The sequence below is a fragment of the Salmo salar genome, chromosome 06, assembly GCF_965601325.2.
Source record: "Salmo salar chromosome 06, fSalSal1, whole genome shotgun sequence".
In the NCBI taxonomy this organism is placed as follows: domain Eukaryota; kingdom Metazoa; phylum Chordata; class Actinopteri; order Salmoniformes; family Salmonidae; genus Salmo; species Salmo salar.
Genome location: NC_138296.1, coordinates 90,242,388 through 90,257,193, shown reverse-complemented (window position 1 = coordinate 90,257,193; position 14,806 = coordinate 90,242,388). Strand labels below are relative to the sequence as shown.

General features: G+C 46.6%; 1 protein-coding gene across 2 annotated transcripts in view; it reads left to right on the top strand.

Annotated features, from left to right (window-relative positions):
* fntb (farnesyltransferase, CAAX box, subunit beta) overlaps positions 1-13,995 on the top strand; it is a 42,742-nt gene extending 28,747 nt beyond the window's left edge. For both annotated transcript variants that reach the window (XM_082977056.1, XM_014205920.3), the window contains 7 exons: positions 3,884-3,967; positions 5,379-5,465; positions 5,780-5,909; positions 8,561-8,693; positions 12,100-12,211; positions 12,692-12,806; positions 13,496-13,995. In XM_082977056.1, coding sequence (XP_082833182.1) covers positions 3,884-3,967; positions 5,379-5,465; positions 5,780-5,909; positions 8,561-8,693; positions 12,100-12,211; positions 12,692-12,806; positions 13,496-13,609 — 775 coding nt within the window. In that variant the 3' untranslated portion in view covers positions 13,610-13,995. The remainder of the gene's footprint in view (positions 1-3,883; positions 3,968-5,378; positions 5,466-5,779; positions 5,910-8,560; positions 8,694-12,099; positions 12,212-12,691; positions 12,807-13,495) is intronic.
* Positions 13,996-14,806: the final 811 nt, after the last annotated feature.

The following is a 14,806-nucleotide window of genomic DNA, read 5'->3' as shown; positions in this document are numbered from 1 at the left end:
TCAACCGCTGTTTAAAATCAATTTTTACGACATTTTTCTCGTAGAAAAGCGATAATATTCCGACAGGGAATCTCCTTTTCGGCAAACAGAGGAAAAAATCCCAAAGGCGGGGGCGGTCGGGGTCATGCGCATAAGCCAGTGTCCCTTGATCGGCCACTTGAGAAAGGCGATAATGTGTTTCAGCCTGGGGCTGGAATGACGACATTCTGTTTTTTCCCGGGCTCTGAGCGCCTATGGACGACGTGGGAAGTGTCACGTTAGAGCATAGATCCTTAGTAAATGATAGAGATGGAAAAGAAGTTCAAGAAATGGTCAGACAGGCCACTTCCTGTAAAGGAATCTCTCAGGTTTTGACCTGCCATTTGAGTTCTGTTATACTCACAGACACCATTCAAACAGTTTTAGAAAATTTAGGGTGTTTTCTATCCATATGTAATAAGTATATGCATATTCTAGTTACTGGGTAGGAGTGGTAACCAGATTAAATCGGGTATGTTTTTTATCCAGCCGTGTCAATACTGCCCCCTATCCTAAACAGGATATATATATATATATATATATACTGCTCAAAAAAATAAAGGGAACACTTAAACAACACATCCTAGATCTGAATGAAAGAAATAATGTTATTAAATACTTTTTTCTTTACATAGTTGAATGCGCTGACAACAAAATCACACAAAAATAATCAATGGAAATCCAATTTATCAACCCATGGAGGTCTGGATTTGGAGTCACACTCAAAATTAAAGTGGAAAACCACACTACAGGCTGATCCAACTTTGATGTAATGTCCTTAAAACAAGTCAAAATGGGGCTCAGTAGTGTGTGTGGCCTCCACATGCCTGTATGACCTCCCTACAACGCCTGGGCATGCTCCTGATGAGGTGGCGGATGGTCTCCTGATGGATCTCCTCCCAGACCTGGACTAAAGCATCCGCCAACTCCTGGACAGTCTGTGGTGCAACGTGACGTTGGTGGATGGAGCGAGACATGATGTCCCAGATGTGCTCAATTGGATTCAGGTCTGGGGAACGGGCGGGCCAGTCCATAGCATCAATGCCTTCCTCTTGCAGGAACTGCTGACACACTCCAGCCACATGAGGTCTAGCATTGTCTTGCATTAGGAGGAACCCAGGGCCAACCGCACCAGCATATGGTCTCACAAGGGGTCTGAGGATCTCATCTCGGTACCTAATGGCAGTCAGGCTACCTCTGGCGAGCACATGGAGGGCTGTGCGCCCCCCCAAAGAAATGCCACCCCACACCATGACTGACCCACCACCAAACCGGTCATGCTGGAGGATGTTGCAGGCAGCAGAACATTCTCCACGGCGTCTCCAGACTCTGTCACGTCTGTCACGTGCTCAGTGTGAACCTGCTTTCATCTGTGAAGAGCACATGGCGCTAGTGGCGAATTTGCCAATCTTGGTGTTCTCTGGCAAATGCCAAACAAGCTGCACGGTGTTGGGCTGTAAGCACAACCCCCACCTGTGGACGTCGGGCCCTCATACCACCCTCATGGAGTCTGTTTCTGACCGTTTGAGCAGACACATGCACATTTGTGGCCTGCTGGAGGTCATTTTGCAGGGCTCTGGCAGTGCTTCTCCTGCTCCTCCTTGCACAAAGGCGGAGGTAGCGGTCCTGCTGCTGGGTTGTTGCCCTCCTACGACCTCCTCCACGTCTCCTGATGTACTGGCCTGTCTCCTGGTAGCGCCTCCATGCTCTGGACACTACGCTGACAGACACAGCAAACCTTCTTGCCACAGCTCGCATTGATGTGCCATCCTGGATGAGCTGCACTACCTGAGCCACTTGTGTGGGTTGTAGACTCCGTCTCATGCTACCACTAGAGTGAAAGCACCGCCAGCATTCAAAAGTGACCAAAACATCAACCAGGAAGCATAGGAACTGAGAAGTGGTCTGTGGTCACCACCTGCAGAACCACTCCTTTATTGGGGGTGTCTTGCTAATTGCCTATAATTTCCACCTGTTGTCTATTCCATTTGTCTATTCTATTCTGTTTGATTTCACAGAAGTGTGATTGACTTGGAGTTACATTGTGTTGTTTAAGTGTTCCCTTTATTTTTTTGAGCAGTGTATATATATCTATATATATATATATATATATTATTTAGTGAGGGAAAAAAGTATTTGATCCCCTGCTGATTTTGATCAGTCTATAATTTTAATGGTAGGTTTATTTGAACAGTGAGAGACAGAATAACAACAACAAAAATCCAGAAAAACGCATGTCAAAAATGTTATAAAATGATTTGCATTTTAATGAGGGAAATAAGTATTTGACCCCTCTGCAAAACATGACTTAGTACTTGGTGGCAATCACAGAGGTCAGACGTTTCTTGTAGTTGGCCACCAGGTTTGCACACATCTCAGGAGGGATTTTGTCCCACTCCTCTTTGCAGATCTTCTCCAAGTCATTAAGGTTTCGAGGCTGACGTTTGGCAACTCGAACCTTCAGCTCCCTCCACAGATTTTCTATGGGATTAAGGTCTGGAGACTGGCTAGGCCGCTTCTTCTTGAGCCACTCCTTTGTTGCCTTGGCCGTGTGTTTTGGGTCATTGTCATGCTGGAATACCCATCCACGACCCATTGTCAATGCCCTTGCTGAGGGAAGGAGGTTCTCACCCAAGATTTGACGGTACATGGCCCCGTCCATCATCCCTTTGATGCGGTGAAGTTGTCCTGACCCCTTAGCAGAAAAACACCCCCAAAGCATAATGTTTCCACCTCCATGTTTGACGGTGGGGAGGGTGTTCTTGGGGTTATAGGCAGCATTCCTCCTCCTCCAAACACGGCGAATTGAGTTGATGCCAAAGAGCTCCATTTTGGTCTCATCTGACCACAACACTTTCACCCAGTTGTCCTCTAAATCATTCAGATGTTCATTGGCAAACTTCAGACGGGCATGTATATGTGCTTTCTTGAGCAGGGGGACTTTGCGGGCGCTGCAGGATTTCAGTCCTTCACGGCGTAGTGTGTTACCAATTGTTTTCTTGGTGACTATGGTCACAGCTGCCTTGAGATCATTGACAAGATCCTCCCGTGTAGTTCTGGGCTGATTCCTCACCGTTCTCATGATCATTGCAACTCCACGAGGTGAGATCTTGCATGGAGCCCCAGGCCGAGGGAGATTGACAGTTCTTTTGTGTTTCTTCCATTTGTGAATAATCGCACCAACTGTTGTCATCTTCTCACCAAGCTGCTTGGCGATGGTCTTGTAGCCCATTCCAGCCTTGTGTAGGTCTACAATCTTGTCCCTGACATCCTTGGAGAGATCTTTGGTCTTGGTCATGGTGGAGAGTTTGGAATCTGATTGATTGCTTCTGTGGACAGGTGTCTTTTATACAGGTTACAAACTGAGATTAGGAGCACTCCCTTTAAGAGTGTGCTCCTAATCTCAGCTCATTACCTGTATAAAAGACACCTGGGAGCCAAAAATCTTTCTGATTGAGAGGGGGTCAAATACTTATTTCCCTCATTAAAATGCAAATCAATTTCTAACATTTTTGACATGCGTTTTTCTGGATATTTTTGTTGTTATTCTGTCTCTCACTGTTCAAATAAACCTACCATTAAAATTATAGACTGATCATTTCTTTGTCAGTGGGCAAACGTACAAAATCAGCAGGGGATCAAATACTTTTTTCCCTCACTGTATATAAAAAATAAACGTTTAAAAAGTTCTCACACCTAAATTAAAACCCCAAAGGAAGCCATGGTAGGAAATGTTTCCGATTCTAGTACCGCCTACTGAACTAATCAACATGACCCAGGTGTTGCCGTAGCAGCAGCAGCAGCAGGTGTGATATTTCTTTTTAATCCTCCTCCCTCCCCCCTCCTCCCTCCCCCCTCCTCCCAGGGAGAAGCTGCTCTCCTTCCTGTTCTCTGTGAAGCAGCCAGATGGGTCCTTTGTGATGCATGGAGGAGGAGAGGTGGATGTCAGGTGAGACAGCCTTCTTTCCATCGCCATGGTTTCACTGTGACTGGAGCACTGCTGAGACGTGATAACAACCAAACTTCCTCTTCTCTGCTGTCCTCTGTCCTCTCTGTCTTTCATGCTCTCTCTCACCCCCTGCTATCCTACGTGTCCATTTCTCTCTCTCTCTCTCTCTCTCTCACCCCCTGCTATCCTACGTGTCCATTTCACTCTCTCTCTCTCTCACCCCCTGCTATCCTACGTGTCCATTTCTCTCTCTCTCTCTCACCCCCTGCTATCCTACGTGTCCATTTCTCTCTCTCTCTCTCTCACCCCCTGCTATCCTACGTGTCCATTTCGCTCTCTCTCTCTCTCTCACCCCCTGCTATCCTACGTGTCCATTTCTCTCTCTCTCTCTCTCACCCCCTGCTATCCTACGTCTCTCTCTCTCTCTCACCCCCTGCTATCCTACGTCTCTCTCTCTCTCTCTCTCTCACCCCCTGCTATCCTACGTCTCTCTCTCTCTCTCTCACCCCCTGCTATCCTACGTCTCTCTCTCTCTCTCTCTCTCTCTCTCTCTCACCCCCTGCTATCCTACGTCTCTCTCTCTCTCTCTCTCTCTCTCTCTCTCTCACCCCCTGCTATCCTACGTCTCTCTCTCTCTCTCTCTCTCTCTCTCTCTCTCTCTCTCTCTCTCTCTCTCTCTCTCTCTCTCTCTCTCTCTCTCTCTCTCACCCCCTGCTATCCTACGTCTCTCTCTCTCTCTCTCTCTCTCGCTCTGGTATATTAACTCCTACCTCTCTCTGTGTGTTGTAGGAGTGCGTACTGTGTATTAACTCCTACCTCTCTCGTGTTGTAGGAGTGCGTACTGTGTATTAACTCCTACCTCTCTCTGTGTGTTGTAGGAGTGCGTACTGTGTATTAACTCCTACCTCTCTCTCGTTGTAGGAGTGCGTACTGTGTATTAACTCCTACCTCTCTCTCGTTGTAGGAGTGCGTACTGTGTATTAACTCCTACCTCTCTCTGTGTGTTGTAGGAGTGCGTACTGTGTATTAACTCCTACCTCTCTGTGTGTTGTAGGAGTGCGTACTGTGTATTAACTCCTACCTCTCTCGTGTTGTAGGAGTGCGTACTGTGTATTAACTCCTACCTCTCTCTGTGTGTTGTAGGAGTGCGTACTGTGTATTAACTCCTACCTCTCTCTCGTTGTAGGAGTGCGTACTGTGTATTAACTCCTACCTCTCTCTGTGTGTTGTAGGAGTGCGTACTGTGTATTAACTCCTACCTCTCTCTGTGTGTTGTAGGAGTGCGTACTGTGTATTAACTCCTACCTCTCTCTGTGTGTTGTAGGAGTGCGTACTGTGTATTAACTCCTACCTCTCTCGTGTTGTAGGAGTGCGTACTGCGTATTAACTCCTACCTCTCTGTGTGTTGTAGGAGTGCGTACTGTGCTGCGTCAGTGGCGTCTCTCACCAACATCATGACACCCACACTGTTCCAGAACACGCCCACATGGATCGTCAGGTACTGCAGTATAGAGCTCACACGTGTCCCACCTACTTGTCCCACCTACGTGTCCCACACACACCGTTTAGTTCATTTGTGGCTATTTAACTGGCTAGCGTTCCTAAAGTAAATTTTATAATAAACCTTTAAATTACATTTATTTAAACAAATAGTGTAGTCGTACTATCAGTATAATTCTTTGTTGAATATAATAATATCAAGGATTTGGGACCCTAAACTTTAGAAAAACAACTGTGTAGTGATAATGTGTTCACATAGTTCTCTAGGAAGACCGTAAATGCCTACTCACTATCCTTTCTGTCTCCCTCCAGCTGTCAGAACTGGGAGGGGGGTCTAGGGGGCGTCCCAGGGCTGGAGGCCCATGGAGGGTACACCTTCTGTGGGACAGCTGCTATGGTCATCCTGGGGAAGGAGCACATGCTGGATCTCAAGACCCTGCTGGTGAGTTCTCTACGCGTCAGTTAGTTGATGGTAATTGACTCATCCAGAACTACCTCGTGTGTGTGTGTGTGTGTGTGTGTGTGTGTGTGTGTGTGTGTGTGTGTGTGTGTGTGTAACACAGTTAAAAGGGGTTATTTGTGGTGGTAAGCTTATACCTACAGTAGCTTTGTCCTCTGTAGCAGCCATCCAGTTCCCTACAATTGTCCAATGTCACTTGTTGTCCTCCTCTCTGCAGAGGTATCCCATGTCACTACTTCCTGTCCCCAGATAATTCAGATGACCTTATCAATGGTAACCAGAGTAACCCCAGAGACCGTAAAGCATTTAGGAGATGCACAGAGGCCCCTGTAGGTCGGAGGCCCCTGTAGGTCGGAGGCCCCTGTAGGTCGGTCGGTCAGTCGGAGGCTGTCTTAAATGGCTCCCTACCCCCTAAATAGTCCACTACTTTTAAGCAAGGCCCATAGGGATCTGGTCAAATGTAGTGCACTATAGAGGGAAGAGGGTGCCATTTTGGTCTAGACCTCTCCACCCCACTCTGATACCACACTACACTGATACCACCCCACACCACACCACACTGATACCACCCCACTCTGCATCAGTCCACACCACACCACTCTGAGACCACCCCACTCTGGTACCACCCCACTCTGCATCAGTCCACACCACACTGATACCACCCCACTCTGCATCAGTCCACATCACACTGATACCACCCCACTCTGCATCAGTCCACACCACACTGATACCACCCCACTCTGCATCAGTCCACACCACACTGATACCACCCCACTCTGCATCAGTCCACACCACACTGATACCACCCCACTCTGCATCAGTCCACATCACACCACACTGATACCACCCCACTCTGCATCAGTCCACACCACACCACACTGATACCACCCCACTCTGCATCAGTCCACATCACACTGATACCACCCCACTCTGCATCAGTCCACACCACACTGATACCACCCCACTCTGCATCAGTCCACACCACACTGATACCACCCCACTCTGCATCAGTCCACACCACACCACACTGATACCACCCCACTCTGCATCAGTCCACATCACACTGATACCACCCCACTCTGCATCAGTCCACATCACACCACACTGATACCACCCCACTCTGCATCAGTCCACATCACACCACACTGATACCACCCCACTCTGCATCAGTCCACACCACACTGATACCACCCCACTCTGCATCAGTCCACACCACACCACACTGATACCACCCCACTCTGCATCAGTCCACACCACACTGATACCACCCCACTCTGCATCAGTCCACACCACACTGATACCACCCCACTCTGCATCAGTCCACACCACACTGATACCACCCCACTCTGCATCAGTCCACACCACACCACACTGATACCACCCCACTCTGCATCAGTCCACATCACACCACACTGATACCACCCCACTCTGCATCAGTCCACACCACACCACACTGATACCACCCCATTCTGCATCAGTCCACACCCACACTGATACCACCCAACTCTGCATCAGTCCACATCACACCACACTGATACCACCCAACTCTGCATCAGTCCACATCACACCACACTGATACCACCCCACTCTGCATCAGTCCACACCACACTGATACCACCCCACTCTGCATCAGTCCACACCACCACTGATACCACCCCACTCTGCATCAGTCCACACCACACTGATACCACCCCCACTCTGCATCAGTCCACACCACACTGATACCCACCCCACTCTGCATCAGTCCACACCACACTGATACCACCCCACTCTGCATCAGTCCACACCACACCACACTGATACCACCCCACTCTGCATCAGTCCACACCACACTGATACCACCCCACTCTGCATCAGTCCACACCACACCACACTGATACCACCCCACTCTGCATCAGTCCACACCACACTGATACCACCCCAGTCTGCATCAGTCCACATCACACCACACTGATACCACCCCACTCTGCATCAGTCCACACCACACCACACTGATACCACCCCACTCTGCATCAGTCCACACCACACTGATACCACCCCACTCTGCATCAGTCCACACCACACCACACTGATACCACCCCACTCTGCATCAGTCCACACCACAAAATAAATGTAAAGTCATTTTCACTAGGCTATCTTCTCTAGCCCAGCTGCCAGGACAACAGACAGGATTGAGGACTCCAGCTGGTATTTACACCAATTCAAAAAGGATCCAGTCCTTGTGTTTTAGAAGGACTCCAATTAGTGGTTGCTATAGCAACCGTGTCCAAATTTCTCTGTTTGCAAATATCAATTCATATTATTAGCCCCTCTCTGATAGGAACCTCATGGGATTTCATCATCTGGCTGGTTTCATAGAGAATAAAGGGCTGGATGAAACTCAAACAGATCTCACTGTGTACATCGAACAGTCTGGCTATAATAGGCTGGTTATACATCAAGAACAAAGCTATATTTACACTGTATGGCTGGCTGGATAGAAAATGGCTGCCTTGCTGGGACTGTTAGTAAAATGTTGTCAGTTTCTCCCATTCTGATAAGTGACAATAGCAACCACATTACTCTCTCTTTCTCCCTTTTCTCACTCTAACTGCCTCTCTCTCTCCTCCTCTCCTCCTCCCTCTCTCCCTTAGCGGTGGGTGGCCAGCAGACAGATGAGGTTTGAGGGAGGGTTCCAGGGTCGCTGTAACAAACTGGTGGATGGCTGCTACTCCTTCTGGCAGGCCGGGCTGCTCCCCCTGCTACACAGAGCCCTCTTCAAAGAAGGTAAAACTACAGAAACGATTACAGTGCTGCCCTAAGGCAGTGGTTCCCAAACTGCGGGGTGCGCCCCATAGTGGTTGGCAAGGGGGCGCGTGAATCCCCCCCCCCCAAACAAAAGAAAAAAACTGTAACAGTCAAGTTTGGACACCCCAACTCATTCAATGGTTTTTCTTTATTTTTACTATTTTCTACATTGTAGAATAATTGTGAAGACATCAAAACTATGAAATAGCACATATGGAATCATGTAGTAACCATAAAAGTGTTAAACAAATCAATATATATTTTATAATTGAGATTCTTCAAAGTAGCCACCTTGTGCAAAGCTGTCATCAAAGTAAAATCTTGGCATTCTCTCAACCAGCATCATGAGGAATGCTTTCCAACAGTCTTGAAGGAGTTCACAAATACAGTTGAAGTCAGAAGTTTACATACATTTAGGTTGGAGTCATTAAAACTAGTTTTTCAACCACTCCACAAATTTCTTGTTAACAAACTATAGTTTTGGTAAGTCGGTTAGGACATCTACTTTGCATGACACAAGTAATTTTTCCAACAATTGTTTACAGACAGATTATTTCACAAGATCACAATTCCAGTGGGTCAGAAGTTTACATACACTAAGTTGACTGTGCCTTTAAACAGCTTGGAAAATTCTAGAAAATGATGTCATGGCTTTAGAAGCTTCTGATAGGCTAATTGACATAATTTGAGTCAATTGGAGGTGTACCTGTGGATGTATTTCAAGGCCTTCCTTCAAACTCAGTGCCTCTTTGCTTGACATCATGGGAAAATCAAAAGAAATCAGCCAAGACCTCAGAAAAAACATTGTAGACCTCCACAAGTCTGGTTCATCCTTGGGAGCAATGACGGTACAACGTTCATCTGTACAAACAATAGTATGCAAGTATAAACACCATGGGACCACGCAGCCGTCATACCGCTTAGGAAGGAGCGCTGTCTCCTAGAGATGAACGTACTTTGGTGCGAAAAGTGCAAATCAATCCCAGAACAAGAGCAAAAGACCTTGTGAAGATGCTGGAGGAAACGGGTACAAAAGTATCTATATCCACAGTAAAACGAGTCCTATATCGACATAACCTGAAAGGCCGCTCAGCAAGGAAGAAGCCACTGCTCCAAAAGTGCCATAAAAAAAGCCAGACTACAGTTTGTAACTGCACATGGGGACAAAGATCGTACTTTTTGGAGAAATGTCCTCTGGTCTGATGAAACAAAAATAGAACTGTTCGGCCACAATGTCCATCCTTATGTTTGGAGGAAAAAGGGGGACGCTTGCAAGCCGAAGAACACCATCCCAACCGTGAAGCACGGGGGTGGCAGCATCATGTTGTTGGGGTGCTTTGCTGCAGGAGGGATTGGTGCACAAAATAGATGGCATCATGAGAAAGGAAAATTATGTGGATATTTTGAAGCAACATCTCAAGACATCAGTCAGGAAGTGAAAGCTTGGTCGCAAATGGGTCTTCCAAATGGACAATGACCCCAAGCATACTTCCAAAGTTGTGGCAAAATGGCTTAAGGACAACAAAGTCAAGGTATTGGAGTGGCCATCACAAATCCCTGACCTCAATCCTATAGAAAATGTGTGGGCAGAACTGAAAAAGCGTGTGCTAGCAAGGAGGCCTACAAACCTGACTCCAGTTTTAACTGTTCTGCCTGCGGCTGTGGAACCCTGACCTGTTCACCGGATGTGCTACCTGTCCCAGACCTGTTGTTTTCAACTCTCTAGAGACAGCAGGAGCGGTAGAGATACTCTGAATGATCGGCTATGAAAAGCCAACTGACATTTACTCCTGAGGTGCTGACCTGTTGCACCCTCGACAACTACTGTGATTATTATTTGACCCTGCTGGTCATCTATGAACATCTTGGCCATGTTCTGTTATAATCTCCACCTGGCATAGCCAGAAGAGGACTGGCCACCCCTCATAGCCTGATTCCTCTCTAGGTTTCTTCCTAGGTTATGGCCTTTCTAGGGAGTTTTTCCTAGCCACCGTGCTTCTACACCTGCATTGCTTGCTGTTTGGGGTTTTAGGCTGGGTTTCTGTACAGCACTTTGTGACATCAGCTGATGTAAGAAGGGCTTAATAAATACATTTCATTGATTGACTCAGTTACACCAGCTCTGTCAAGAGGAATGGGCCAAAATTCACATAACTTATTGTGGGACGCTTGTGGAAGGCTATCCGAAACGTTTTACCTAAGTTAAACAATTTAAAGGCAATGCTACCAAATACTAATTGAGTGTTTGTAAACTTCTGACTCACTGGGAATGTGATGAAAGAAATGAAAGCTGAAATTAATCATTCTCTCTACTATTATTCTGACATTTCACATTCTTAAAATAAAGTGATGATCCTAACTGACCTAAGACCGGGAATGTTTACTAGGATTAAATGTCAGGAATTGTGAAAAACTGAGTTTAAATGTATTTGGCTAAGGTGTATCTGAACTTCTGACTTCAACTGTATGTATAACTTGTCAGAAATGTCCAGATCAACTAGCCCATGTCAGCTAACGTTGTTTTATTTAGGTTTTTTAGCCCGTAGATATTGTTGAATTTTCTTTATCATTCAAATATCACATGAATACACGTTAGACATGGCAAAATGTAAAGATTTTTTTCCAAACAAAATGCATTTACTGATTACGATATTGTCTCATCGCTGCAACTCGGGAGAGGCGAAAGTCGAGTCATGCGCTTCTTAACACCTGCTCGCTTAACCTGGAAGCCAGATGCACCAATGTGTTGGAGGAAACACCGTTTAACTGACGACCGAGGTCAGCCTGCAGGTGCCCGGCCCGCCACAAAGAGTCGCTAGAGCACGATGAGCCAATTAAGGCCCCCCCCGGCCAAACCCGCCCCTAACCTGGACAACGCTGGGCCAATTGTGCACCGCCATATAGGACTCCCAGTCATGGTCAGTTGTGTGACAGCCTGGGATCGAACCTGGGTCTGTAGTGACGCCGCAACACTGCGATGTAGTGCCTTAGACCGCTGCGCCACTCTTTGCACCTCTTGACAAAATGTGTAGAATTTCAGGAAATAAGCTTTAAACCCACCAACAAGAGAGGTGTGAACAGTTTGTCATGAAAAGTGCTTGTGCCCTTGGAAATAGACATGGCGCAACTGCAGAGGGGAGCACGCGATGGTCCCCAATGCTGGACGGGGGCCCAGAGTGAAAAGGTTTGGGAAGCCCTGCCCTACGGTAGAGACAGACAGATTCTGAGTGCATCTTCAACCATTCAACTTCTGTTGATCTTTGTGTTTCCATAAGACATGTCTATGATGGTGTTTTCAGATGCAAATGTGTGTGTTTAATCGTGTGTGTGTGTGTGTGTGTGTGTGTGTGTGTGTGTGTGTGTGTGTGTGTGTGTGTGTGTGTAGGGGACTCGACACTGAGCCTGCAGAAGTGGATGTTTGAGCAGCAGGCATTACAGGAGTATATCCTCCTCTGCTGTCAGAACACTGCTGGTGGACTGTTGGACAAACCTGGCAAGTACGTAACACACACAGAGAGAACATACACACACAGAGAGAACATACACACACAGAGAGAACATACACACACACAGAGAGAACATACACACACAGAGAGAACATACACACACAGAGAGAACATACACACACAGAGAGAACATACACACACAGAGAGAACATACACACACAGAGAGAACATACACACACAGAGAGAACATACACACACACAGAGAACACACACAGAGAGAACATACACACACAGAGAGAACATACACACACAGAGAGAACATACACACACAGAGAGAACATACACACACAGAGAGAACATACACACACAGAGAGAACATACACACACAGAGAGAACATACACACACAGAGAGAACATACACACACCTTTATTTTATTTTTTTTTACACTTTTGATTGTAGAAACAAAAACTGTCATAATATTTTGTGTAAAAAAAATAAAAAAATCTGTGGCATGTTCTTCCCTCTCCCAGATCCAGAGATTTCTACCACACCTGTTACTGTCTGAGTGGTCTGTCCGTAGCACAGCACTTTGGCAACATGGACCTGCACCACGAGCTCATCGTCGGACAGGAGGAGAACAGACTGGTGAGACTACGTCGGACGACTGGACTTCAATTGCTGTTTGCATTCAAAATATTATGGGATGCATTTGCTTCAGTGTAACTGTGTACATAATTATTTTTTTTTAAGTTTCAAAGTTCTTTATTAATTTCAGAAGCTGAAGGGTTTTGGCTATTAGTCCATGGTCATTGCGTGTCACTGGGATGAGTTTTGCTTTGATGTTTATATTTTTGTTGGTGGTACACTCATAGTTCTTCTGTCCAGTGTCTTTGATTCTCTCTCCCCTGTAAACTGCCATTCACTAGTCCTGGAAACTACCACTCACTAGTCCTGGAAACTACCACTCATTAGTCCTGTAAACTACCACTCACTAGTCCTGGAAACTACCACTCACTAGTCCTGGAAACTACCACTCACTAGTCCTGGAAACTACCACTCACTAGTCCTGGAAACTACCACTCACTAGTCCTGGAAACTACCACTCACTAGTCCTGGATTGGGTTCATTGATTAGGGCACACCGTTACAAAACAAATGTTTCTTATTGGACAAGTTCAGATAGTACCTCCACAGGGGTGTATTCATTAGTCCGAAACGAAAAGTCGATTAATCCAAACGCAAAACAGGTTTCTATTGGACAAATTTGGGTAGATCCCCCTCCCGGTTGAGTTCTGTTTTGTTCCTACTAACCTGTTGTCCTGTGCTTCCCTCCAGGCCCCGAGCCACCCTGTCTACAACATCTGTCCAGAGAAGGTGGCCCAGGCCACCCAACACTTCCACCAGCTGTCCGTCCCCGTGCCTGCACAGAAAGAGGGGTCCTCGGCCTAGCCATTTACCGAATGGAGAGTATGGGCATGTCTACGCGAGTGTTACAGGAGATGGACCTAAGCAAGGCGCTGTGCAGAATCACTAAACTGCAGCACGGCACAGACCGATTCCCTCCAACTCGTTTAATACATCTTGGAGGAGGAAACCATTGATACGGGGTCAGATAATTTTCCATTCTGCTAATGATTCAGGGTAGGGTAAATCTGATCCTAGATCTATGGCTAAGGGAACTGTATGGTGAGTGGTACTGTGCCGTATGCTTGCTAAAGAGTGGGGCTGCACCTGTTTGCAGGGATCCAACAGACTGATCGCTGGTCTACAGCAGACAAAGGACTGTGAGAAATGTCAGAATTAGGGCTGTCCAAATAAAGGCCTGAGTAAAAATATTTGGAATCTTGTGTGGCTGTGAGTTACTGACTTTAGAAGTGTATAGTGTAACTAACACACCTTGCTGTCCAGACAAAGCAAATGAACAGAAAAACAAATGTTCACTACCAGTGGAGAACGTTTGTGGACGACCTATGCGCTCCTCAATGAGTAAAGGGGTTTATACCAAGTAAATCATACTAGCTCCAGCCAGAACTGTGTATTTAGATTCAAATGTATGGCTCTGGCTCCACTCATTTCATTTAAGAGAAAGTCAAAGGGTTAGCTGTGACACATAAGCAGTTATTTTCGGTCTTCAACCCTGACGGCCAGTTTGTCATCAAACGGCTCACAAAACAGAATTCCAGTCTTGTAAAACATGACTGTATACCAGCGAGGGGAAACCAGTTGTACAATATAAAAGGAGTTATATATGCCTCCGTTCGTCAGACACCTAACTAACTAACTACCTGGCTACCAATCAGAACTACCTGGCTACCAATCAGAACTACCTGGCTACCAATCAGAACTACCTGGCTACCAATCAGAACTACCTGGCTACCAATCAGAACTACCTGGCTACCAATCAGAACTACCTGGCTACCAATCAGAACTACCTGGCTACCAATCAGAACTACCTGGCTACCAATCAGAACTACCTGGCTACCAATCAGAACTACCTGGCTACCAATCAGAACTACCTGGCTACCAATCAGAACTACCTGGCTACCAATCAGAACTACCTGGCTACATCAGAACTACCTGGCTACCAATCAGAACTACCTGGCTACCAATCAGAACTACCTGGCTACCAATCAGAACTACCTGGCT